Source organism: Thunnus maccoyii, chromosome 6 (assembly GCF_910596095.1).
Source record: "Thunnus maccoyii chromosome 6, fThuMac1.1, whole genome shotgun sequence".
Taxonomy (NCBI): domain Eukaryota; kingdom Metazoa; phylum Chordata; class Actinopteri; order Scombriformes; family Scombridae; genus Thunnus; species Thunnus maccoyii.
The window spans coordinates 23,530,344-23,554,545 of NC_056538.1; the positions used below are offsets into that span (position 1 = coordinate 23,530,344).

A 24,202-nucleotide genomic window follows, 5' to 3' on the forward strand; every position below is an offset into this window, starting at 1 on the left:
GACAGTTAGACTTCAAACATATCACATCTAGTCCTCAACATCCTCAGGGAAACGGACAGAGAGAGAGAGAGAGCAGTATAGACTGCTAAGAGAATCCTCCAGCAGGAAAATCCACTAATAGCCCTCATGTACTATAGACTGGGTTAATTACTTAAAGCCTTTTGTTTATGTGTTTATCTGTTGGACACAAGGCAGAGTGGCACACAATGGGGAGGTAAGGTTGTAAATACAGGAAGAGCATGTCTTGCTCCTGGAGGCATGACTAATTGAAAATATCCCCATTAACGGTTCAGACTGTGGCCTGAGCAGCACACAGGCTGCAGATTGCCCACTCCTACTGACAAATGTGAGCAATTCTTTACGGTGGCACCAATTTCCTCACCAGTGTACCTGCACAGCTTTGCCTTAATTGTGCCAACACTCAGTCTGGAACTTGAACAAAGATGTCCTGACAAATCAAATTGGACAAAATGGAGATACCATATTCTGTCACAGTTTAACGTCTAAGATAGATGTTCTACAGAGGACAAAAATGTACTGACAACATAGTTGAAATTATTAAAAATGCATCACATTTTAAAGGTAAGACTGCAGACTAGTAGGGCTTCACAGTGTTTCATGGCTACTCTGGACATCTGATTTGACAGATATCCAAAAGGACTGTAAAACACTCGAAAAGATACCACCGTGACAGCATCCTGTCTAAAAACTGCTGCTGTTTTTGGGGGGTTTTTTTTGTTTTTTTTCTTTAATCATACAGACAGCGAGGAGCACAGGAAAAAGAAATGGCATGGCAGACAGTGATTGTGATGAAGGAGACAAAAAGAGGACAAATTAGATCTGGCAGAAAATGTGCAACAGTCAAGTGAAAGCAGAGAGATCCCAGCTTAAAGATAAACTAACTGCAGGAACACCGAGATAGATGAGTGCAGGCTGACAGACATGCATGTGCATGGCATAGACATGTCAAATGTCAGCGTGTCAATGAAGAAGGACAGGACAGGAGCAGAGATGTGTCAGAGGGAGAGGCATGAAGGGATGATGGGAAACTCTCAGTAAGCAGTGTTCTCAGCTCCGAGCTAAGACTAATGCCTCGGCTGAAAGTGGCAAACACACCACAAACACGATTACTCCATGTTGTGTGTGACACGGTGTTAGCCACTTCATCTCTGGTGACTGACGTGGTCAAACATCGAGCTAACAGAACTTAAAAGCCATAGTGGTAGCTTATTTAAACAAACATGGATGAACAAGCATTCCTACATTTTCACTTTGGCAGAATTACAGCAAGGTGTTTATTTATCCTCATAAAGAACAGACTACACAGGCTGTAATTGGAAAACCACCTGTATAAGACTGTCCTTGTAGGAGTACCATTGTAGAATAAAAGGTGCACGAGTACAGCAACATTTACATGACATTCCTACACCCTAGGACAGTTCTGTATGCATCGGTAGACTCATCACTGTCACAATACAATGGAAACGGCTTACAGTGATCACGTCTATCCAGGTCAGAATGATCACTATAAGAGGATGATTATTATAACCAAATTTTTTATTTCTTTATTTCTCATACAGATTACCATCTAACAGCTTTGTTATTTACTGAATTTTACTGATTGTTTCAAAATACAGTACAGCTGTTTACAAAAGCTCGTTGTTTCGCTGCTGCATCTCATCGGCTCGTTTTTGGCGGTTTGTCATAAGCTTCAAGGAGACTTACATTTTTCATTGAGAGAAAATGACTTTCTTTTCCAGTCATGATTTCAATGTGCACGCAGCACCAGCCTCAGGGAACCAGCCAGTAGCAGACGGGTTACCGTGAGGCAATAATGGTGCCGCAGCTGCTAAGTAAATATCATGCGTGTATCATGGGAGTAAAGAGAAAAAATAAATAAATTATTACCGTAATTAAATTTTTTTCCCCCCCATATGTTGTCATGTGTGAAAAGACCAAAAATTAACACTGTAAGCTGACTACTTGATAACTATAAGCAAATTATTTAAACAGCATTTGCATTGGAATGATTCTGCTTTTTGATCCATATAAACGGTTGATCACTGTAACCGTGATCACTACAGGCAGAATTTTGATGAGTTTGTCCTATAAAGAGCTCTACCGAGTTTGACATGAGAAAAAGAGGATTGTTGAAGTTGTTGATTCACTACATTACTTTTTTCAGTAAAAGGGGATTTAAAATTGTACATTTAAGGCAAACTAGGGGAGCACTGTTGCCTCACAGCAAGAAGGTTCTGGGTTTGAACCCACTGGCCGGCTGGGGCCCTTCTGTGTGGAGTATGCATGTTCTCCCTGTGCCTGTGTGGGTTCTCTCCGGGTACTCTGGCTTCCTCCCATAGACCAAAATTATGCAGGTTAGGTTAACTGGTGATTCTAAATTGCCTGTAGGTGTGAATGTGACTGAATAGTTGTCTGTCTCTATATTCTATGTTAGCCCTGTGATTGACAGGTGACCTGTCCAGGATGTACCCCGCTCCTCGCCCACTGTTAGCTGAGATTGGCTCCAGCTCCCCCCCCCCCAACTCTCTCGAGGATAATCAGTATAGAAAATGTACAGATGGAATAAAGGCAAATTTTAAACTCCCTTGTCAATTTGATTTGTTTTGAATAAATGTGATCACACCAGAATAAGGCTGCAGCTAACAATTATATTCATTATCTTCCAATTATTTTGAAATTAATTGTTTTATAATTTAGTCTATAAAATGTCAGATGTCAAATCCTAAAGCCTAAGGTGGTGTCTTCAAATTGCTTGTTTTGTAGGGCTACGGCTCATTATTATGTCTCTCATTTAATCAATAAGTTATTTTCACTACAAAATAACGAAAAATGTTCAGTGTCCTCAGAACTCAAGGTGACGTCTTCAAAAGGTCTTCTTTTGTCTGACAAACAGTCTGAAACCCAAAGGTATTCAGTTTACAATGATATAAAAAAAAAACAACTGAGAAATAACAGCAAATCCTCACATTGGTAAAGCTGAAGCAAGCTTCACCAATGTGAGGGTTCATTTTCTGTCAATCAACTCATTGATTAATCGATTATTTGTTTCAGCTTCAGATGATACAGACAAAAATAGTAATTCCTTACAACATTTTTTTTCAATCAATTGACTAAATTATTTCAGCTTAATTAGTATAAATAAAGAAAATTATATCCAACAAGGTATTAATGGCTCTTTTTTTTCCTTATATTTTTGTACTGACTGAGTGGCCTTCTGAAAGTTCTTTAACCTAATATGCTGCTGGCATTAACGTATTTTTATTCTATCTGTTTAAATAAAAACATAGATTCAATTGTTAATTTTTCAGTTGCGACATTGTGCACGATCAGTTCACACATAGCGAAATATACTCTGTATAGCTAATGATAGCTCTGTGTGCCACTGAGCAGATCCTGTGAGGCAGCAGGGTGTCGAGTGCTTTGGCTGAAGGGCACTTTGACAGTGGTGGCTGAAAGGAGGCCAACAGTCACCTATTATTCACCAAAGGATGAATTCCTCCCCTCCTTACACAGACACCTCTGTTAACAAATTTGGTTTCAAGCTAGTTACTAATTCAATTCAGTTAATAACTCAGCTAGTAATGATTCCACATCTTTTTTTTTTTTTTTTTTCCAATCATTACAGCACAGTGAAACATTTGAGTAGAATAATAAGGCATACTTTTCACTAGGCTACTGTGTTCAAGCTTGTTTGCTTCTGGGCTGTCATAATTACTGCATCCAGTGGAAATACTGGAGTCATGATAAGACAGACGGAGGGAATGTCTGCTTGGACTTGTGTGACTAAATGAGTCTGTGGTGAATGTCTGAGTTTGACGGCATCAAGACGTGAAAAGAAACATGACAAAATGCAGCTAACAGAAAAGTGACTGCCCTGCCTGATAGAATGGGAGAAGGCAACGTGACCATCTCTAAATGTGCTGTTGCCACCTAATGGACAACTGGATCTGTACAGTTAGGTGGAGGAAAGTCAAATGTTGAAGTCTGGTTTTTTTTGGGTTTTTTTACATTAATAATTTTCACAAAAAAAAAAAAGAACATACTGTAGATTTAACATCAATTTGAAAATCTATGTAAAGTAACCTCACAAAGACAGTGAGAGCATACTGCACATGCACCATAACAATGCACCAAGACCCCAGATTAACCTAAGATCCAGATAATTAGTGCATCGCGCAGCGTTCTTATTTGAGGAAATTAAAGCCATTTTCATCGCTGCAACATTAATTAGTGTGACATGTTGTAAAGGATACAACTCAGCTTTCCATATAAGCACACGGGAAAGTGCTGAGCGGCACCACTAATACTCTACATGAGTTTGAATCAACAGCCCACTAAGGATAGATAATGCATTTAAGGAAGTCCCATAGATCTGTGCCTGAACACAATCAAATTAAGACACCTTCGCATGATTAAAACAATGGTTCAGAAGCCTTGGCTGTGTAGTAAAGGCATATCTTTGTTCAGCTGGAAGAGAAAAAGGTTGGGGTTCTTCTGAGCAAGAATCAAAAATAATCATGAAAAGATTAATTCAGAGTTTAATTGATTTATTTCCTTGTTCTGTTTTCTACCGTCCTGAGACCTGCCCTTGAAATTAAGGACGTCCCGTTGTCCCGGGAACAATAAAAATAGCACTTGGGACATAAAGATACGGTGTCTGGGACAATTCTGGGACAGCAGAGATACTTATCATTACAAAAATGTCAGAGCAAACTTCCAAATAGACATTATTTGGATAAACTGGCCACATACTGGGAATCTAAATGGCTAATTTCTCACCTGAAAAAACTTGATTAACTGACATGTTAAACAGTCCTACAGCAAATGTAAATGACTGCTATCTCTTTCAAATCATTCATGGTCAGTCACTCATGTAGGTGTATTGTTTCGATGTGTGCCCAGGAACCTGTACAGCCAAACATATGACTCAACTCCCACCCCACAAAACATCTGTGTAACACGTATGTTAACATCATAAGATGTAGAAATGTAATGTTACTCATAAATGCTGCATGTGTATATGTTTGCATTCGTAGTAACCTTTTGAAACTTAAGCAAAGTTATGTTTCGTTGCATCTTTGTGTTATTTTTAGCTTGGAGAAGGTGCATCCATCAAGCTAGCAGCACTAGACCTGAGGGCAGCCGAGTCTGTATTTTCCCAACATGTTGCACCCTTAGTAAGAGGAGTGAGGTTATATAATATTTGGCTCTGTGTATAAATGGTCACAAAAATTGAGCACTGTAAAAATGTTAATATGCAGTGTTATTAAAGGTTGCTTTGTCATAATATCTGTGCTAGAAAAGTTGCATGTGCTGATTGAGAGGCCCCATATTGGTCATTTTCAATACATGTGGTCTCTTACATGTCATCTAATGTGCGATGGAAAGTGTCTAAATAATAACTGCACTGTTAAAATTCATGTAATTGTGTACAACCTATTGTACTTGTGTTAAGAAAAGATTTAATGAGCAGCAATTTAGAATGAAAAAAAAAAAAAAGAACTTCAATTGGGGACAATGGTTGTTAAGTCTGAGATGGTTGAAAGTAGAATTCGGGGCAGCTGCGGGACACTGAGGGAAAAAAGTTAACTTCGAGCCCTGCCTGAGACCGAGGCTTATCATCATCATCATCATCATCATCATCATCATCATCATCATCATCATCATCACAACAAAACACGAATTATGTATTCAACAGCTAGCAGTCTTAGTTCTCATCACTAGATATCATCTCTGTGATGCAGTCTTAAAATATAGACGCATAACTAAGTCGGCTACTCTCTCCGTCCTTCTCACAGCATGGTGGTGGCTGCTACAGCTCTCGGCCATGCTGCATAACAATGTCGTCTTCGCTGTGGTTCTCACTTGGGTTGACTTGGATAGAAAGTAATGAGTCAGGTCTGGCTTCCTTCCATCTGTGACTTTTAAACTGTTCATTAGTGAATGCCTGCGAACCTGCAGGAACCCATTGTCCAAGGAGACCTGCATGGGCCAACCCCTCTTCTGCAGTGGATAAACCAATACAAGGATTTAAGCATCATTATCTCTGGTTGTCCAAGTGAGAAGTGACTGGAGAAAGTGGGGCACAACCTTCTGTCATTAAATAGAAGAGAGCACAGGAAGTGTAAAAAGCCAATGCTACAGAGATGTGGAAACATGATTCAGGACTTAAATGGTGTTCAGGTAAAAGAAAGCAGAAGACCCAGGAGTGGTCGGGATAATAAAGCACTTTCTATCACTATGCAAATATAAAATAATCCCATTACAAAACAAACTTAACGGCGGTTCACAGTAGCTGACATTCTTAGCGGTGAAATAAATTAAAATATTCAGAGAGAAGCTAGGGGCATGTGCTTAAACTATCTTCAAGAAATAACCATGAGCCAAGACAAGACATCTGATTAAAGAGGCACTTTTGAGTATAATTTGTGATTTGCCTCTTTCTCACCTGCAAAGTAGAGTCACATTTCACTGCGCTGATTATGCAGATAAGGTCTTCTGATCAAGTATAAATACTCTCAGCCACATTTGTCAAGGCAGAATAAGAAACTGAACTGGGCTTGTCACAAAATAAATTCGAGCGGCTTACTGTCTTTCACTTTATTTTACTGTGCAGAACAGGCGCTGGTATTGGGCGGTAAATAAATGAAACCCTGGACGGAATCGATTGGATCTGCACTCACAAATACAGACATTTGCCTTCATGTCAGAGAGGAGGGGCAGACCAGGGCTGTTTAAGTAGGATCTATAAAAGAGGACAGATCAATCAGTATGTCTCAGTGTGGAGTGAGGTTAACTATCAGCCAGCTGCCGCCCCCCCCCCCCCGCTCGGTCCATGTGAGCACTGCCTCATCTATCAATCATGTGCCAACAAGCACCACTTCATACAGCCGTCTCACAATGTGTCCCGATAAGACTTGACATCACACTCACTGACCAGGTGATGTCTTTGTTTAAAGATGGATAACAAAAACAACTAAAAATGCATTTTATCAACACTTTTGGCAAAAAAGGAAAGCATATTGTTAGAGTTGCAACAATTAGTCGATGGACAGAAAAATAATCAACTTTTGATAATTGAATAATCTTAATTTTTAATGAAAAAAATAGCTAAACTTGCTGGTTCAGGTTCTTGGTGTGAGGATTTGATGCTTTTCTTTGTCATACACGATAGTAGACTGAATATGTTTGGGTTGTGTGGACTGCTGGTCGGACAAAACATGAAGATTTGAAGATGTCACCCATTATAAAAAAGTGGCATTTTTCACTACTTTGCAACATTTTATAGGCAAAATTATTAATTGAGAGAAGTTAGTTGCAGCCCTGCATACAGTGCATGCTTATTTCTGGTCATGATATACACCGGGGAGAAGCAATAATTTAGGAAGTGAAGAATCGAGGAATTGGCACATGAGCCTGAACAAAAGATGAAAGCTTGAGTTTTAAAATGATTCTCTATTCCTTTGCAAGAAATGCACCAAAGAATACAAAATCTTAAAGGAATAGAGTCACATTACTTGTGCTATCTTAAAACTAATTTGCATACATTGGGCTGTGTTACTTCTAATTTAAGTATAGTGAAATAAGCATGACTACGTGTACACAAATAACCACTGTGATTTGAAAGACAAAGATATCTTGGCTAATTTCCACATGATCCTATGTGTTAAAGTGAAAGCAAACATGAAAGAACATAATACACACACACTAACCAAACACACACACACACTTTACACACAAACAGAAAAGAAATGGTACAATCAACATAATCACAGAGAAATGAGTCTGGATTTCATTTCATCTGGAAAGGCGATTAGGGGAGTAAAAAACACATTTTCACAGATTAAGTATGATTTCCATTTATATGTAATGCTTCGCTGAAGCACCCCCCACACTGTAGCTAATGGGGGAAAGCTAATCTTGATAATGAGAATCAGAGCATGCACTATCCCAACTTGGGAAATGGAACCTCCCCATCTAAATCCTTCAGAGTTCTTCCATTTCAACAACAATACTTGCATGAGAGAAGTTAGCTTCCGGAGGGTGACGTACATAAGAAAAAAAAGCCCTCTGGCATAAAATGTATAGCATGTTTCATACCTGCTGTAAAAGCACTTTGTCATGAGTATACAATTGCTGGGACATATAAGCAATTTTCTGCACTGCATTATCTATGAACCTCAGGCTCACTTACCAGCCTCTGAGCTTATATGCCTCAGGGATGTCTGGGTTGATCATCAGGGTGCTGTTGAAGGATGCAGAGAGGGACCGGCCTCCGAAGTCTGAGAGCTTCGCCGCCTTAATGGCTAGAATGGGCTGTCCAGAGCCGTCAAAATTTTCTGCCTACACAAAAGAAGAGATATAGACAAAGTTCAGACAATCACCGATTACTTTGTTAATTTATTGTCTGGATTGAATTTCTTCTGTCTTTTGGTTTATCAGGTTAGTCTTCTTAAAGTAACAAAACATATGAGACTACAGCCTTTAGCTCGCGCCTCTGTGAGGCTGTATTTTAGCACAGCGATACCTTTGAGCTTAACACTAAAGTCAAAGGGTTAACGTGCTGATGTTTAGCAGGTGTTATGTTTAATATGTTGGTAATCTTAGTTTTGTGTGTTGGTAATGCTAACATTAGCAAGAAACTATTTAGCAAGACTAATTAGCAAGAAACACAAAGTACAGCTGATGCTGATCAGAATGTCATTTGTTGACCTCACGATGGCGCTGAATGAAAATTCAGTGGGTCACCAAAGTTATAACAATTTATTCTGAGGGATAGATGAATGTCTGGACCAAATTTCATGACTATCCATCCAAACCCCAAATGTCAACCTCATGGTGGTGCTTGAGGAAGTCAGCGAATTACAAAAGTCAGTGGTATTCATCGTCTGGGAACCATGAACATCTGTACAAACCCATATCCCATCTATCTAGATACTATCTCACTAGATATGGCATTTTTGACCTGCTGGTGGCACTAGAAGAGTCTGGGATAAACAAAGTCAATAGGATTGCTTCTAAGTTTTCCTCTTAATCCATCCAATAGCAGTCTGGACACAAAGTGGTATACCAATTGATTGTCTGAAAGGCAGACAGACATTTCCATCTCTACATCTTTAAAAAAACAAAACAAAACAAAAAAAAAAAAAACAGATGTCACACTTTTGTTTTACCAAAAGGCATCCGTTTTGATGCCTTTTATGCTCTATGTAAAGCACTTTGAATTTCCTTGTTGTTGAAATGTGCTATACAAATAAACTTGCCTTACCACAGACAAAACTGGTGTGTTTTCTTGTTAGTTCTGTTCCGAAACCATTGAACTGTTTTCAATATATCATTTGTTTTCCATGAATTTCAACTGCTCAAATGTAGTATTCAGTGTTCTTTATTATAACAACCTGAGGACACCACCTGAAAAAAAACAAAACAAAACAAAAAAAACCAAAGGATTTAGAGAGGAGGGGGCAAGTAAAGCCTTTGGCGGTATGGGAAAATATCTCCAACACTTGCTGTTTGGCATTGCCATTGTTCTTCATAAACTATACATCTTGTGTGCCTCAGCAAGTCCCTGGAGAAAAGGGGTATCTGTCGAACAAACAAACAGGGAACACTGCGCTTCTTGTCAGGAGGAAAGAAATGTTGGCGAACTCAGCATAGTCCCTCTGAGCCACAGGTAAAAATCAACAGCAGGAGCACAGTTACTTCATCACCCCCTGACAGGATATTTAGTCAACCACGTTCAACCACATCTTACTCCACTGAACACTGCACACATTGTTAAAAAGGTCGCAAGTTCTCAAACTGCTCAACAGTGATCTCCAAATGTGCAGAACAATCTTTTTAATTAAACACCTTTCTGACATTCTCACGTAAACTGAACATTATACTCCTCACATACGTAGCCTTTATTGCAGGCTTTTTGTATTGTACAGGTGCTCGTGTCATCATGTTCACTAGCTTTAGTTCTGCTTCGATATGTTTAAAATTCTCTGTAACCAAAAACAGTTGTTCTCAGACGATGATTAACATTTGTGAAGACGTGTTCTGAGAAGAAAGCTCAAATGTTTTAGTAAGCATGTCCATGCATTATAAGGCTGGTATTGATTTTCACCACGCATTTAACAAGCTCCAGACACAACACCTCTTTCCCATTACACATTTTACTCTCCATTTAATGTCTATACTCACTTCCTCTCCCCACAGCGTGACAGACACCACCTTCCCAGACATGTCCATCAGACTGAGTGTCCTCTTGGAAACCTCACGGTTTGACTTGGTAGTGAGGCGGGTCACCTCGTCCACAGTCTTGCACACTCCAATCACATCTGTAAAAATCAATCAGTGTTGCACGTTAGCAGAAGCTGCTAGATCTATTTTTCTATCCCCACTTTGATTCAGTTTGAAGTTGAGGCATCTAGATAGTATCATATACTGTATGACATACTTTAGACCATGACCACGTATGGTTTAATTTTCCAGACAAACAGATTTACCCACATATACATATTATAAATATTGATTGTGGCATTTATAGACAAGGTCACTCTGGGTCCCATGGTTTTCCAGCACAAATTGGCTCTTGGGAAATAAGCGATTCACTCATTTCTAGTCAGGTATGAGGTCGCTGGCCTGTATAACAGGCACTTGCATCCATAATGTAAGGGAGAAGCTGCATAATAGTTAAAATAATTAACTGTTACTATAAATGCACTTCATCAAGTGTCATAAAGCACAACAGATGATGAGCTATCCCTTTCCAAAGTGCAAGAGCGGCATCACCAACATTACTGTTACTTCAACACCCTACTGAAGGTAAACGAAATTATTATATTTTAACCATGATGAACAAAACTTAACATTTGATGCCGACTGGTATGCGGGAGAGAATTTACTCAAACTCCGATACAAGCTGCAGTCTTCATTAGAGGAATTACAAGTGGGCTCCTTATTACTTCATTTTACCTGTGACAGCACGTTCTCATTTTCTCATCGGCTGTGCCATAGGGCCCAAAGTCAATCTGCACTACAGGCTATTACTGTCATCAGTATTATTAATACCACTTTTATCTCTCTGCTCGTATACTGTAATTACCTCAACCTCCCAGCATATCTGCCTCTACTTCCCGCTACATACTCTATCCTCTGCTTATGAAGGCTTATTATTGGGTGTTTGGGAACACCTCAGTAGGAGTTCGGCTTTGAGCGTTGGTTGGTTGGTTGGTTTCTTCTTTCTGTTAAGCAGAGTTTTTAAGGAGAATTATGATGCCTTTAAGCCTCACAAAGCCCAAGTCCTCCATGAGGAAAACTATGAACTTTATACACTGGGAAGAAGAGAAAACATAAATATAAGCCACCTGTAGTTTGGTGCACAGTACATTCATCGATTGGCTATGACGTTATCACTGTCCTTTGCACTGTGTTACACAACTCTGCTCTCTGTACATTTTTTAAGAGCACAGGATACAGAAGATAATTAAAACAAATCAGCAAATGGACTGGCAAATGTGGCCACCATTCAAACAGCTTATATTAGAAACATTGTCCTACTACACAGGGTTGCGGCACACTTTTTGGAATCAAATTTAATGCTTTTTAAGATCTTCTTAAGACCTTGACAGAGAAAATTTAATATCCTTTCCACAGCAAAACGAGCACAGCAGCATATTAGGGCTGAGCTTTATGTTTGAACTCAATTTGACTATATTCATAGGGATATTTTTGTATCTCCATATAATCCTATGTAAAATCACAAAAAGTGATCAAATTAATGGCATTAATTACAATTTGCTTGGAATTCTTAACAGAAAAATTAAATTTAATATAAAAAAATTGTGCAGAACAATTAGGCTGTTGTGGTCATTCTCACCCTCACAGACAAGGTTAAGACACACTCGCTCAGAAGCTCTGAACATACAGTATATCTACCTCTGATCCACTTTAACAGTCCATTAAATTTGTAAAAAACCGCTAAGCGGCCACCAAATGAAAAGTCTGCTCCTCTCCTTCATGTTGGCTGGTGTCGCTCTGCACTACAAACATTATTATCCAGATTATAGCAACTACCAGAAATAATAGAGGGCTTTGTGTCTCCTCTGAACCCCCCTGGCGAACTATCTTTAGCTGAGCATCATCTGTACTGCTTTGTGTACTTCTTTAATCCTGTTACCTTCATGAGAGCAGGTGGCCTGTGGAGAACCAATCGAAACATTACCAGAAAAGGAAAAGAAAGAGCTGGACTGAGTCATGACTGAAGACCAAACCATATTTAAATAAGTGAATCCTGTTGGTGGATATCTCTCATGCAACTAGGCACCACCTCAAAATTTAAGAACCTACCATATTTAAAAATAAGACTTTTTAAGATCTTGAATTCTAAAAATCTTATTTTAGACTTTTAAAAGATCCGCAGGAACCCTGCGCTACAGCAATGAGACATAGGAACAAACTAAGCCTGAAGTTCTGCCATGAAAACGTTCACACGGCCTGATTCTGAGTAATAGACATTAGACACTATGTAGTAGGACAAGTCTTTCTCAAACGGAAAAAGTCTAAATTAGACTCTCAGGTGATGTAAATTATTCTTACATGTCTATGAGGAAAAACAATGAATCACTATATTTTGCTTAGCATTGTACTTGGAGGGTTTAAAGTGAACAGTTTCAACTCATTTATTCCACCCACTGTTTAACCCTATAAATATCTACAGGTACTTGTAATATTTAACAACTATTTTGCTCTTAAAGCAGCCACAAACTTAAAGGTTTGCCAACCCAACAGAACTTAAACTGTCAGGAGATTCATTTTCCAATAAAGACATCAAGCTTCGGCTGGACTCAGTAGATTTTTTTGGCTGATCAAATAGATGAAATTTTCAGGCTTTATGGTTTATTTTTGACAACATTCGGTGTATATGTGTGTGTATATAGTTGGGGCTGCAGGCTCAGGTTCAGTATTTTTGGCTCAAAATACAGTCTGGGGAAGAAAACTGATAGATTACAGGTGTCTGGAAACTTGATGACATGGGTTGAGTTGAGAAATGCCTGTGCAGATCATAACTTGTGCTCCTTACCCACGATGGCATCCTTGTCTCTGTTCTCCAGTTCGCTGATGGAGACAAAGTCACACTGCACCATGGGAACATCGCAGCTGTCTTCACAGGGGATGACAGTGGACTCTCCGTTGAGTGTCATCTCATAGTCATTCTTCACTGATGTGTACTGCTTGTTGGCAATCTTTAGGGAGCCCTTAGACACATAGTAGACCTGGCCAATACAGATAGATGAACCACGTGTTAATCAGAGATCTAGGGAGCATTTCACCTAACTGAATGGTGCAAACAAGATACGACTTCAGACAGTCAGGGGGATCAACAAAGGCTGGCAGATGATCATAAGCCGCTTATTGTATGGGTACAGTGCAGCCAGATGACTCATTCATAGTCTCTGTGGTTTCAACTCAGAAAGTACTGGCAGCTGTTGTTAGAACAGTCCGCAGCCAAATCTGTCTTAAACAGCACAGTGAAAGACAGTTTTGGCAGATAATTAGGGCATACTGATTCATTATCTGGAGGAAGGTCTCACCTTGCCAACTTCAATAAGGCTGAAGAACTTGTCCACCTCTTGGTTGAAACCAGTCACTCTTATTTCTCCCTATAACAAAATGTAAAATGTGGTTTACATTAAAGCAGGTCAAGCACAGTGCAGGATTTCCAACACAATATTTTATACTGTAATTTCTTTACATGAAAATAAAAAACAAACACTCACACTCTCATCCACAATCTCCATTGAGAAAAGTTTTCCATCACCGCGAGAGTTGCTCCATGTACGGATACTGCTCTTGTTGGTTACACGAGCACGAATTGTCCACCTACCAGACGAAGACAGATTTGAAGTTATTCCTGTCAGTGTTGTCAGTTTTTAGAGCACCTCATGTACCCAGAGTGTATCTCACTCAAATATACATTTATTCATTAATTAATCAGCTTACTCACCCCTTTGCCAATCTGCCCCCTAGTGCCCATTGGGAATAGCAACATCATAAGACAAAACTGAATCTGCATCATTCACTTCCTCCTCTCCTCAAGAGGCTTTTCAGGGACATTTTGACTACTCATAGCAGAAAACACACAGGTGTGTCTAATGACATGAACGATGGCTGCATGATATTTAGGTATGCCAGCCCTGTACTGGCATTCCTCAACTGTCCGCAGTCATTAGTAATGTTATCAATAACATCTGTGTTCAGTTAATTAACATGTCCTCTGTGAGAAAGCCAAAACTGTTGAACTAGGTTATCTTATATCTTACAGAGTATCCACAACAATGTTACTGTCATTGTAGATACTCCATTTTCAGGCTGAATCTCGCCTTCCAAAAACTCCTCCAGTTATACACAATAGCTGCAATCTATTTGTCAATATAGTCCAACTTATACTGAATTTTTGAGACTGATACCAATACTGTCCTCAAAATTATTTATCTATTTTTTTTTTGTTTTTCTTAATAAATTTTGACTGTACTGTGCAGCACATTTTGCAGTTGAAAATAAAACCTGTCAGTGGTCTCTGGTGGGCAAACCATTTAAATGAGACACTTTCTAAATGGCATCAAACACAACTTTGCACTTTTGTTCTGCAAATTACTTGTTCATGTCTTGTTACATCAGCCTGGTCAATTTATTGGTCCAACTCTAATATACAGCAAGCTCGAAAGGCTATCCCCAGGCTTAACTATTGATATTTACATTGGGCCATATTCTGAGAGTGTATCACAATTTTGATTAAGCCGTTCGATAGGCTCTTATCACCACTTGAATTACTGCAGAAAGATCCTGCTTTCTAGCAGTCTGTATGACAGCACAGACTGACAATGATAAGTTCCCTTCTTCTATAAACTAGATAATATCATCCCCCTGATGTCTCAAGCTCTATACAGGGCTGGCACAAAATATTTATACCTTACAATACAATAGAAAGCAGTACAACAAAGTGAAGCTTTCAAATGGCAAGAATTGATTCAGAAGCTCTCTGACAGTCTCGACAGGACATTAAAAGCTTCACATAGGTTGTACCTGTAGCAGAGATATTTTATAGATCTTAATTTATATAGATGTTCATGATTTTGTGCTTACCACCTGTTGTCTTCAACATCTAGCTTTAACATGCAACATTTGCTGGTGCTTGCATTTTTGTTTTGATTTTTTAAATTATAAATGTCTGCTGTGATGTGTTGTTACTGTCCCAAACAGAGCAAATGTATGACCTTTTGGGAACCTTACCCATCTCTTCTGACTAGACAGTACTCACTTGGACTGGTAGGGGTTGAGGCTGGCAATGGGCACAACTTTGGAGCCACCCCCTGGAGTACTGGGCATAGCTGACGGGGCCTTCTTCCCAAAATCTCTATTGAATCCTCTGTTCCCTATTGGAGGAATGAAGAGAGAAATAAATGATCCATGAAGAGCAGTGATGGAGAGGAGTCAAGAGAGAGGCATATACATTATTCATCAGAGACAAATTACAAAAATCCAATTTCTTTGGATTGCAACTGCTTGATCACTGTAATTATATCACTTCATGAGGCAAGTTTCAAAGAAAAACCTAATGATTTAAAGTAAATTTACCACCGTAGACTCACAAGTCTAGCAGAAGCAACGACTCGAACAGGAAACAAGAATATTGTCGAACCAAGTTGTTGGAGATGAGTGATCCAGCATTTGTGAGAAGGATGATTCACATTTCACAGAATCAGGGCAGAGTGTGAAATGCTATAACAAACTGGAGCTGCTCTTCCCCCCGAAGAGCGCTGCTGCCTGACTTTGAGATTTTCCGTTTGAACAAGCGCTGCACATTTGATTTGTGTGCGTCTCACGCGGAGGATTAGAGTTCAAAGTGTCCACTTAAGTCCTCCCACTTTGCCAACCACTGCACTTCTGGTAATTAAGCCCCCAGATCAAGCAGCACACACAGAGAAATGAACAATGACTGTGCTGATGAGGAGGGTGCTTGCCACAACCTCAATTCCCACACGGCAGATTAGAGGGATGAATACCTGCTACGACACACACAAGACGACAGCAAAACCCTTCTGACAGCCGGATTGCAGATCTCTCCTGGTCCAAGTTATGTGCTATGCTGTGATCCAGTGCTTATCTTTGACATGAACATGTTTGTTTATGGGGTTAACATTTACTCCCCTGGTAGTCTGCGTTGCTACGCATTTGTTCTTTTATGGTTTCTACCATTAAAACAAAGAAAGACAATGACTGACATGTGCAGGCAGAGACTGCTACCCTTAAACACAGTCATAGTTTTTAAACTTTAGATACCAAGCATTCATATGAAAAAGGGGGAGCTCTGGAGAATTCTGAGTGTCAATAACATTGAACAAAACTCTTGAGAAAGGGCTGAGAAAGCTAAAAATGAAAATGTTTCTCAACGGGGCTGTAAAAATTACATGTGTCCTGCAAATCTGTGGGTCACCTAAATTGTGAAGGCAGTAGAGAAATGCTGCCATCTGGTGGTTATTATGAACGACATGTATGCAGTGTTTTCCACAGAACCTGATTTCTAAAAAACCCCACCTATTTTTATGAACGTTCACAGAGTTAAAATAAAAAAACTTGCATTCACCTTCATTTCCATTTTGTTGCTGCAGCGGAGGGCGGTTTACGGGGTTTGGGGCCGCCTTCGGGGCTTTGCTCTGACCTGCAAGAAAGGTTTGACATACAACTGTGTCACTATAATCACATGAGTGACCTAAATTTCAATCTCACATCATAAACACTCACTGTGTGTACTGCTTTAAATGAAAGATTAATGAAATTATTCAGCATGTGGGAAATATTATTAATATGAAATGTGTTTTGAAGTCTTACCTTCAGTGTAAGGTGTGGGGTCTCCGATTCTCCCAGCAACATCTTCGGCAGGTTTGATTACATCAATTTCCAAAATGATTACCACTCGTCTGCAATAAGAGATCCTTTGTCACTTAAAATCTCTTCCAGTTCAAGAAATTAGAAAGAACCCTTCATTTTGTCATCATCAGGACTCAGTTTAACCACAAAGGAGGATTTTTTCATGCAGTAGACATATTTTATGGGGGGCGCTACAATGTGGAAAACGACTGATATATTTGGAAAATATAATAATATATTTGTTTGTTTTTTTTAAAAAACAGCTCCTTTTTTCAAGTTTTGGAAGAGAGCTGATTAATATGTTTACAATTATGCAGTTTGTTGGAAAAAACTTTTCTTGTCTTTTTTATGACCAACTTGTGTGCGCCTATAAAAATAAAAGATGTACAGAAAAACCACGTACCGTCCGTCTTTCAGTATATTGGTTACATGTCTCTTGAGAATGCAGATGCAGTTGGGGGCCAGTTTGTTCTCCTCCGCCATGAAGTTCAGCTGGGTGGAGAGCATGAAGGCTGCAAAGATGTAGAGAGGTGAGACAAGAGTTCTCAATCATGCAGAGGAAGCTCATGTTTATGTAGAATCAGTAACATCATTTATCTCTCTTTTGTTTTATTTTAAATTATTCTGTTGTCTACAAACAGTCTTCAACCTAACACCCAATCCTACATTCACTCTCTAATAAAGACAATTGACCCGATAAGCTTCTATAAAAGCCAATGAAAAGCTTATGTATTATATAACACTATCACACCTCCTTGTATTTACTAGTCCTGAACAGCCTTTAATTATGGTTTACCTACTCAATGTTGGCAATCAAAGTAATATTAGATCATAAACCGTTATAAAATCTAAATAAGTCACAAAAGATTTATAGTCTTGACTGCAGTTTCTCTCACTGTTGTCATGCCAAAACTATGTTTCACATATCACATTGTCTGTTATGGATCCAAATCTGCTTTTCTTCATATATGTGATAGTTGTGTTAAGAGAAATAACGTTTGCAAGTGTCAAGCCTATGATTGAAGATGTTTTAAATATTTAGAGAGGATTGGATAATTTGGTCAGGTAACATAGGAGGCACTCCAACAACTCATGAGTTTGTAAAAATAAAAAAATAAAAACAAAAATGAATCATAATCAGAGCGACAAACAAAACTTACAGGACAGACTGTGCCGTCCATCACTCATCATCACCCGAAAGCGAGCTGGACCATTTCCTCCATCGATCTTGCGAATGTTCTGAAAGATGATACAAAAGCAACCGTTCAATATATTCAAGGAACAAGGTTTACCAAATATTGTGTTTGATTGATTATGTGATTCAGCTTCATATGACAGCATTAAGTTTTTGTTTTGGTGCATGTCTCCAAAAAAACACAAAAACAAAACAAGTATACAAAAAGTATATTTTGCAAATAAACATCTATATCTGTGTCATCCAGCCTTAAACAACTACTAATTCAGTATTTCTTATTATGAGTCATGATCTGAAATGTGAGTTCAGAGCCTTTTCCATCCAGAAAAGCAGAGTCCATCTTTAGTTTGCTGGATGCCTCCTGAATCTGATCAAAACAGCTGTTCAGCAAATTTAAGAGGAGACAAACAATAAAAAGTTTTCTAAATGTGGTGTTAGTTTTTGTTGACACACTTGCCAATCCTGATCAATACTACATTGACATTAATGTGGCAGCAAATTGTAAAAGATTGTGGGATCATGTTACTCACCACCAACTGGAGCACTGCGTCGTTTCCACCGTTGCCATTTGACAGAGCCTGTAAACACAAATCTTAACGTTGTAATTGTTTGGTCATCTGTAGTTAAGTTCATATTTGTAACAATGTTTGGTCTGGTCATCGGAAAAATCTTTTTTTCCAACACCCATCGTTACATTTTGACCGACGCTGACGACAAAAAGAAACCGTTTTTTTAGGTAACAAACGTTTTCTAATGTTACATTTAGGCAGTTAAGCTAAACAAGCGTTAACGTTCGTGTTTTTTTTTTGGTCTCTAAATTACAGAAAGTGGTAATGCAATCAAATGACTGCTAGTTTACCCAGCTGAACAAAGACTGTACTAGAAACTGAAACACCAAACCATCTTTAACTTCGTCTGTTTTTAGTGATGAAAATCATGTTTTCGCTAATTAAATAACACTGTAAAGATTAAACCTTACCTCTATCGCACCTTCTGACAGTTTCGTCATGACTGTTGAGCGGTTATTTAGCTATAAAAAGAGAAAAAATACTGATATTGCTGCGCAGCCAAACTCTTTACTCCTACCACTGACAGTACACAGTGAATTGTCCCGCTGGCGCCAACTGCTTGGACAAACCCGCCAAACTATGTATGTACTACTCTAGTTTCCGTTTCCTTTCACTGATCTGACGTCAGTTTGTTGTCTGTGCAGCGCGCTGATCTTCAGCCCCGGCAATCATTGCAAAACTGACCTGAGACCAGCTGCATGAAAGACAGCGCCAAAAATAGGATGACGTCACGCGCGTACTACGATGCATTCAGGATACATAGAAAAATTGGAGATTTCACACACCGCCGTAAAAAAAATAATTTTTTGAAAGCATGAAAACAAAACTTTGGGTGAAAATATTTTTGAGATTGTTGAGGCGTACTTTCAAAACTTTGGTGTAGTGGAGTTCTTTTTCTCAGTTAATGAATCATCTTTGACAAAGTTAGTAAATTATTTTACCTCAAAGAAAACTATTTTGCTGTGGAAATAAGGACATACTAGAAATTGTGAACACTAAGTTTATCATAGTTAGTAATAAAAAGAATAATAGTCAATAAAAACAAACCATATTTACAGAAAGAAATGAAGTGACTGCAACCCTAAAAATTTCTGACATGTGGCATTGGCAATATGTTACATTTTCCACATCCTCTGAAATGAATCAGTTTTCACACAGAACACAGTGTTTTTCATCCACAAGTGTTAAAGTAAAATTCATAAACATGATGTGATTCAAATCAAATTTATTTCTTTGATAAAACCTTTAAAAATTCCATTAAATACACATTGATGCAGAAATGTTGTGGTATATCAGATTTGTTTGGTCATACATTTTGAAATATTGAAAGTCTCAAGTGTAGGCTAATCAAATAACTCAAAGATGAGGAGATTTTTAAGGGGTATAAACAACTTCTTATAGTCATGTAATTTTTAGAAGGTTTTAAAAAAGTTGCTTGTCATCTAAACCAGTAAAACTGTATATTTTTTAAAAGGAATATTCAGCTTTTTCAGTGGATTCGGGGCTCCTGTTCATTCTATAATGAAACAGGGAAATCATCTGCTCTCGCACACATTTTTGATCCAGCTAAGTGATATTGTACACTTAATCTGTACAATCATAAAGGTCTCGGTCTGGGTTTTCCCTGGGACAGTCATGCAGGTATTAGTCCCTACTTAGGTGGGCTTCCAAATGAGCCTACGTAATTCTTGTCAATTGGGAATCCGACTTTATCTGCGTTTCCAAATTCTCCTCTCCGCAAGATAGGAGCTCCGGGATTAGGGTTGTTGATGACACCCATGAAGACTGGTACTTGAGTCATATCATCCATAAGGACAAAGAGGAAGGGTTGGCTGAGGTGGAAAATAGGGTTGGATGCCCGTGAGATGACAATAGCGGTGGCTGCAGCAGCCTCTGCACCCTCCTCATTTAGCTCCATGCAGGATTTATGCATCACACTGGACACCAGCAGGGGGCCGTCTGCCATGTTGGCCAAATTGGGATTAGAAAACATTTCTCCAAGGCCTAACACAGAAAAGAGAGTACTGGGTTGATCAAGAGACATACATTTCATCAAGTAATTAGAATTTCTATCCAGGCAGATTTATGGCATGATATGGCAGATTTTCAACATCAACAATGACTTCTTACCCAATTTGGTAAAAACATCCTGTAGCTCTTGAGCATACTCCAGTTTGAATTTGGGGACTCTAACTTGAACAGCCCTTTCCTTCGGTAGACGATTATAAAGGTCGGAGATATTCAGCTTTGCAGCAAGTGAAGACACGTTCAACTGGCCGGACATAGGCATGACCACTAACAAGCTCATGGACTTCTGGAATGGGAAGCTCGCTACCTACACAGGAAGAAGAAACAGCGTTAGGATAAAGATGTAAATATGGTGAACAGAGGAAGAATATAGGTTTTAATTCCAAACTGTGTGTTGGTAAGAGGCAGATGTATAGTATTTTGAGAGATAACTTACCTGAGCCTCCAGTTCATTATCAGTAAATAAACTCAAGGGATGTTTAGCATCTTCCATCACCTCAACATCAACCATGTGTTTGTCGTCAAGGTAGAACACACCTCTGGAGGTGAAGCGCGGGTCAAATCGAGCTTTCCATTCTCCTGTGGGAAACACGGAAATGGAGTCAGTTTTATCAAGAGTCAGTCAGCTTAAGGAAAACTTATAAACACGGGTCATTTCAGAAGTTATTTCCACTAGAATCTTGGGAAATTAGTATTTCTCCGTATCATATGTTTGAAAAGATGTTGAATTAAATAAACATGAGGACATTTTTTATTTACCTTTGAAATGGACAGCATTAATGAGCATTAGGAGCAAATCGGGTGGTAAAGCAGATAGAAATTCAGTCATCTTTCCATTTGTTGCCTTCTCTACCCAGTCGTTTATCTGTTGCAGGCTCTCCAAGGCTGTCGGTTCTGAGTCATACAACCGCTGGGACTCATGGACGAAGTCTTGCTTCGGCTCAATTCCTATGACGCATAATAAACACGTTCACTCAGACTCTATTTTTCCTAAACCTGGTCTTTAGATTAGCTGTTACAATTAACAAGAAACAAGAAAATGAATGTCTCTGCAAGCAGAACCTGTGTAGTATCAACTTTTAATATGGTTAAAAAACACTTTAAAGCCTTATTATGCTAGGTGGTAACCTTGGCCCAGGAAGATGCGAGTGGCAATTTGCAGGTCAGTGTTTCTGAGCTTCTCTAAGACATTATGCAGAGACTCGTGGTAGCAGGCGAGAGTGTTTTCATGAAGATGATGCATCAGCAGCTCCTCTGTCTCATTAACTGCACCTGTAAAGAAGAGGGGTGCAATAATTGGATGAGAGCAGTGACAGTCTCCAGGTCTCCAGACTACTATAAACTAGGACAAGTTGCTGACACAAATTCATCAAATGTGATAATGAAATGTGTGTGGGAAGCAAGCTGCTTAGGTGCAGTGTGTCGACATGTAAAAGCTGCAACCTGACATGCTTACCTAGAGCGAGTTGGGAGAGCGCTAATGATATGCTGAAAGGAGATATGATGACATTTGGTTGCTCCGGCGTTGTTTCCAGGTTCTGCAGCAGCTGTATACCCAGTTTCTGTATGGAGGCAGCAATAGCTTCCCTGGACTGTGGGCTTTGGCTAACAGAAAGACAGCTCTCATCTTGCTCTTCCTCTGATGAGCCCCCACTGGGCCTACTAGTTATGGTTGTTGGTGCCTCTGTGGCACTTTCATTTTCTACTCTCTAAAGCCAGAAAAAAGGAGACATTTTAAGTACGATGAGAGTTTTCCTCATTTTACTTGCTGTGAATTTAGATGTCCAGAACACAGCTATGACACAAGAAGCACAATGACTAAAAACGTCCAAAACGTCCAAAACTTCAGGCACCTAACCTCTCTGGGGTGGCTGGGTATCAAAGGAATAAGAGGCACCAATGGGATTGACTCATCTTCTGCCACCTCAGCATTCTGTTAAGCACAAAGATGATATAAGATATTGAAACTATATGAGCATTATATAATCAGCACACATTTATAATTATCTAGCATGATGTTAATAGTGATTTAAAAGTAAGATTAATGGTTTACAGTCATTCCTTGGCTGCAGAGACATATCACCAGGAGTGTCAGACGAAGGTCCATGTCCTTACAACGTAGCTGTAAAAGAGAGAAATTATGTTGCCAGAAGAAAATGTGTGGCCCATTCACTTTTATGAAACAATAAATATACCTTTCTTCTTCAAATCCGTTCAGTATATTGCGCAATATATCAATATCTCATTTTGACCCCTCCGGTTACAAGCTCGTATAAAAATCATTAAACATAACATTCTCACCTTTGTTTATAGTGTCTTTGCTGTATTGTCTGCCGGTCTAAAACACTCTCTACTTAGTCACGCTCCCTTTTGAAGGAACGCAGATCATCTGGAAATGTGCCTAAAACGTAGGAGTCACATAAAAGATTTTGTAGACCGTGCACCTAAATTTCCACACAGTAACTGCAAAGTGTGTGCTTTCAGGATGTCTTGAAGCACATCCTAATATTCCAGATTTATTGTTTAATAAAACATTGTTTCAGGCTATGCACTTAGTAGGAATCAAAACCAACTTTACTTAGCAGTGACTTTTTTGAGTTCCAGTGCATTGTGGTGTCTACAAGTGTTCTGTATTCAAATCAACATCAAATGTCCACGTTAAACAAGAAGAAAATCACAAATAAGTAGTTGTATGTCAAAAGTATGAACTGCTATAGACCTAACACAAGGCAGAAAAATCCATGAATAACTGAGTAATATCTAGCATATTCCAGTAAGTATTCAAATTGGTCAAACATACAATAGTGTCTCAATAAGTTTATTAAAAAATATTTGATCTTACCGTAAATTTAAATTAGAAAAAAAAAACTGCTGTCTTGTCCAAAAAAGGAGCGACTAAGTGACTGTGTATGGCAGAATTCCTGGGAGTAAAAGATTGGCACTTGCTCAGCAAACAGTTAAAGATCAACTTACATTGATTGGGGCCTCATTTAAGTCACTATTTGTTTGTAAATGTGGCTACCGAGACTCATCCGGGGTTAAATATTGAAGCCTGACAGACTTTGCTATTATGCATGTCAGTGGGTAGGCGATAATATCATGACACAACTAAATCTTTGACAGGAAACATGACAGCTTAATTTCAAAAGTGTGACTAATCCAACTCTGGGTAAACAAATAGTCACTGACAGCAGTTACGCATTTGATGATGAAGGGATCAGAGAACATTTCTCAGAAACCCCTGGCTTAGATATACCTCCACGCTAACAGAACAGACATCCACACTTCACTTTTTTGTCCAGAAATTGTGGTTATAATTTGTGACCAATAATTACTCATGAGAATCAAAGAAATAAAGAAAAAAAAAATTACTGATTCAGCTGGTTTGGTAACATTTCACCACTAAGCAAAAGAGGTATCCTCTGGATCACATGACGGCAGCTGACAAACTCGTCTGCAAACACAAGAGGGG

The 24,202-nt window shown here is 39.0% G+C and overlaps 2 protein-coding genes across 2 annotated transcripts in view; both read right to left on the reverse strand.

The window, feature by feature from the left end:
• The window catches only part of rpa1 (replication protein A1), a 38,448-nt gene extending 19,115 nt beyond the window's left edge, over positions 1 to 19,333 (reverse strand). Inside the window, exons 1-12 of the mRNA XM_042414219.1 lie at positions 19,113 to 19,333; positions 18,664 to 18,711; positions 18,099 to 18,177; positions 17,342 to 17,450; positions 16,900 to 16,988; positions 16,655 to 16,729; positions 15,329 to 15,443; positions 13,788 to 13,890; positions 13,602 to 13,670; positions 13,091 to 13,283; positions 10,210 to 10,346; positions 8,216 to 8,364 (exon numbers count right to left, since the gene is read on the reverse strand). Coding sequence (XP_042270153.1) covers positions 8,216 to 8,364; positions 10,210 to 10,346; positions 13,091 to 13,283; positions 13,602 to 13,670; positions 13,788 to 13,890; positions 15,329 to 15,443; positions 16,655 to 16,729; positions 16,900 to 16,988; positions 17,342 to 17,450; positions 18,099 to 18,177; positions 18,664 to 18,711; positions 19,113 to 19,142 — 1,196 coding nt within the window. The 5' untranslated portion in view covers positions 19,143 to 19,333. The remainder of the gene's footprint in view (positions 1 to 8,215; positions 8,365 to 10,209; positions 10,347 to 13,090; positions 13,284 to 13,601; positions 13,671 to 13,787; positions 13,891 to 15,328; positions 15,444 to 16,654; positions 16,730 to 16,899; positions 16,989 to 17,341; positions 17,451 to 18,098; positions 18,178 to 18,663; positions 18,712 to 19,112) is intronic.
• A 649-nt stretch (positions 19,334 to 19,982) lies between these two features.
• serpinf2b (serpin peptidase inhibitor, clade F (alpha-2 antiplasmin, pigment epithelium derived factor), member 2b) lies at positions 19,983 to 23,632 on the reverse strand. Its single transcript, XM_042414220.1, has 10 exons — positions 23,573 to 23,632; positions 23,032 to 23,131; positions 22,784 to 22,852; positions 22,589 to 22,663; positions 22,187 to 22,439; positions 21,859 to 22,002; positions 21,490 to 21,678; positions 21,167 to 21,309; positions 20,833 to 21,037; positions 19,983 to 20,706 (listed from the first exon to the last, which is right to left on the reverse strand). The coding sequence occupies exons 3-10, from the start codon at positions 22,835 to 22,837 to the stop codon at positions 20,354 to 20,356; spliced, it is 1,416 nt and encodes a 471-aa protein (XP_042270154.1). The 5' UTR covers positions 22,838 to 22,852; positions 23,032 to 23,131; positions 23,573 to 23,632; the 3' UTR covers positions 19,983 to 20,353.
• Positions 23,633 to 24,202: the final 570 nt, after the last annotated feature.

What these genes read in the sequence shown, in the direction of transcription:
- serpinf2b (XM_042414220.1), bottom strand. Translation starts at nt 22,837, where the DNA reads ATGGACCTTCGTCTGACACTCCTGGTGATATGTCTCTGCAGCCAAGGA. An exon ending in GCTCTCCCAACTCGCTCTAG is followed by an intron (nt 22,003 to 22,186) that starts GTAAGCATGTCA and finishes TCTTCTTTACAG; the next exon opens with GTGCAGTTAATGAGACAGAG. An exon ending in ATAATGAACTGGAGGCTCAG is followed by an intron (nt 21,038 to 21,166) that starts GTAAGTTATCTC and finishes CTTCCTGTGTAG; the next exon opens with GTAGCGAGCTTCCCATTCCA.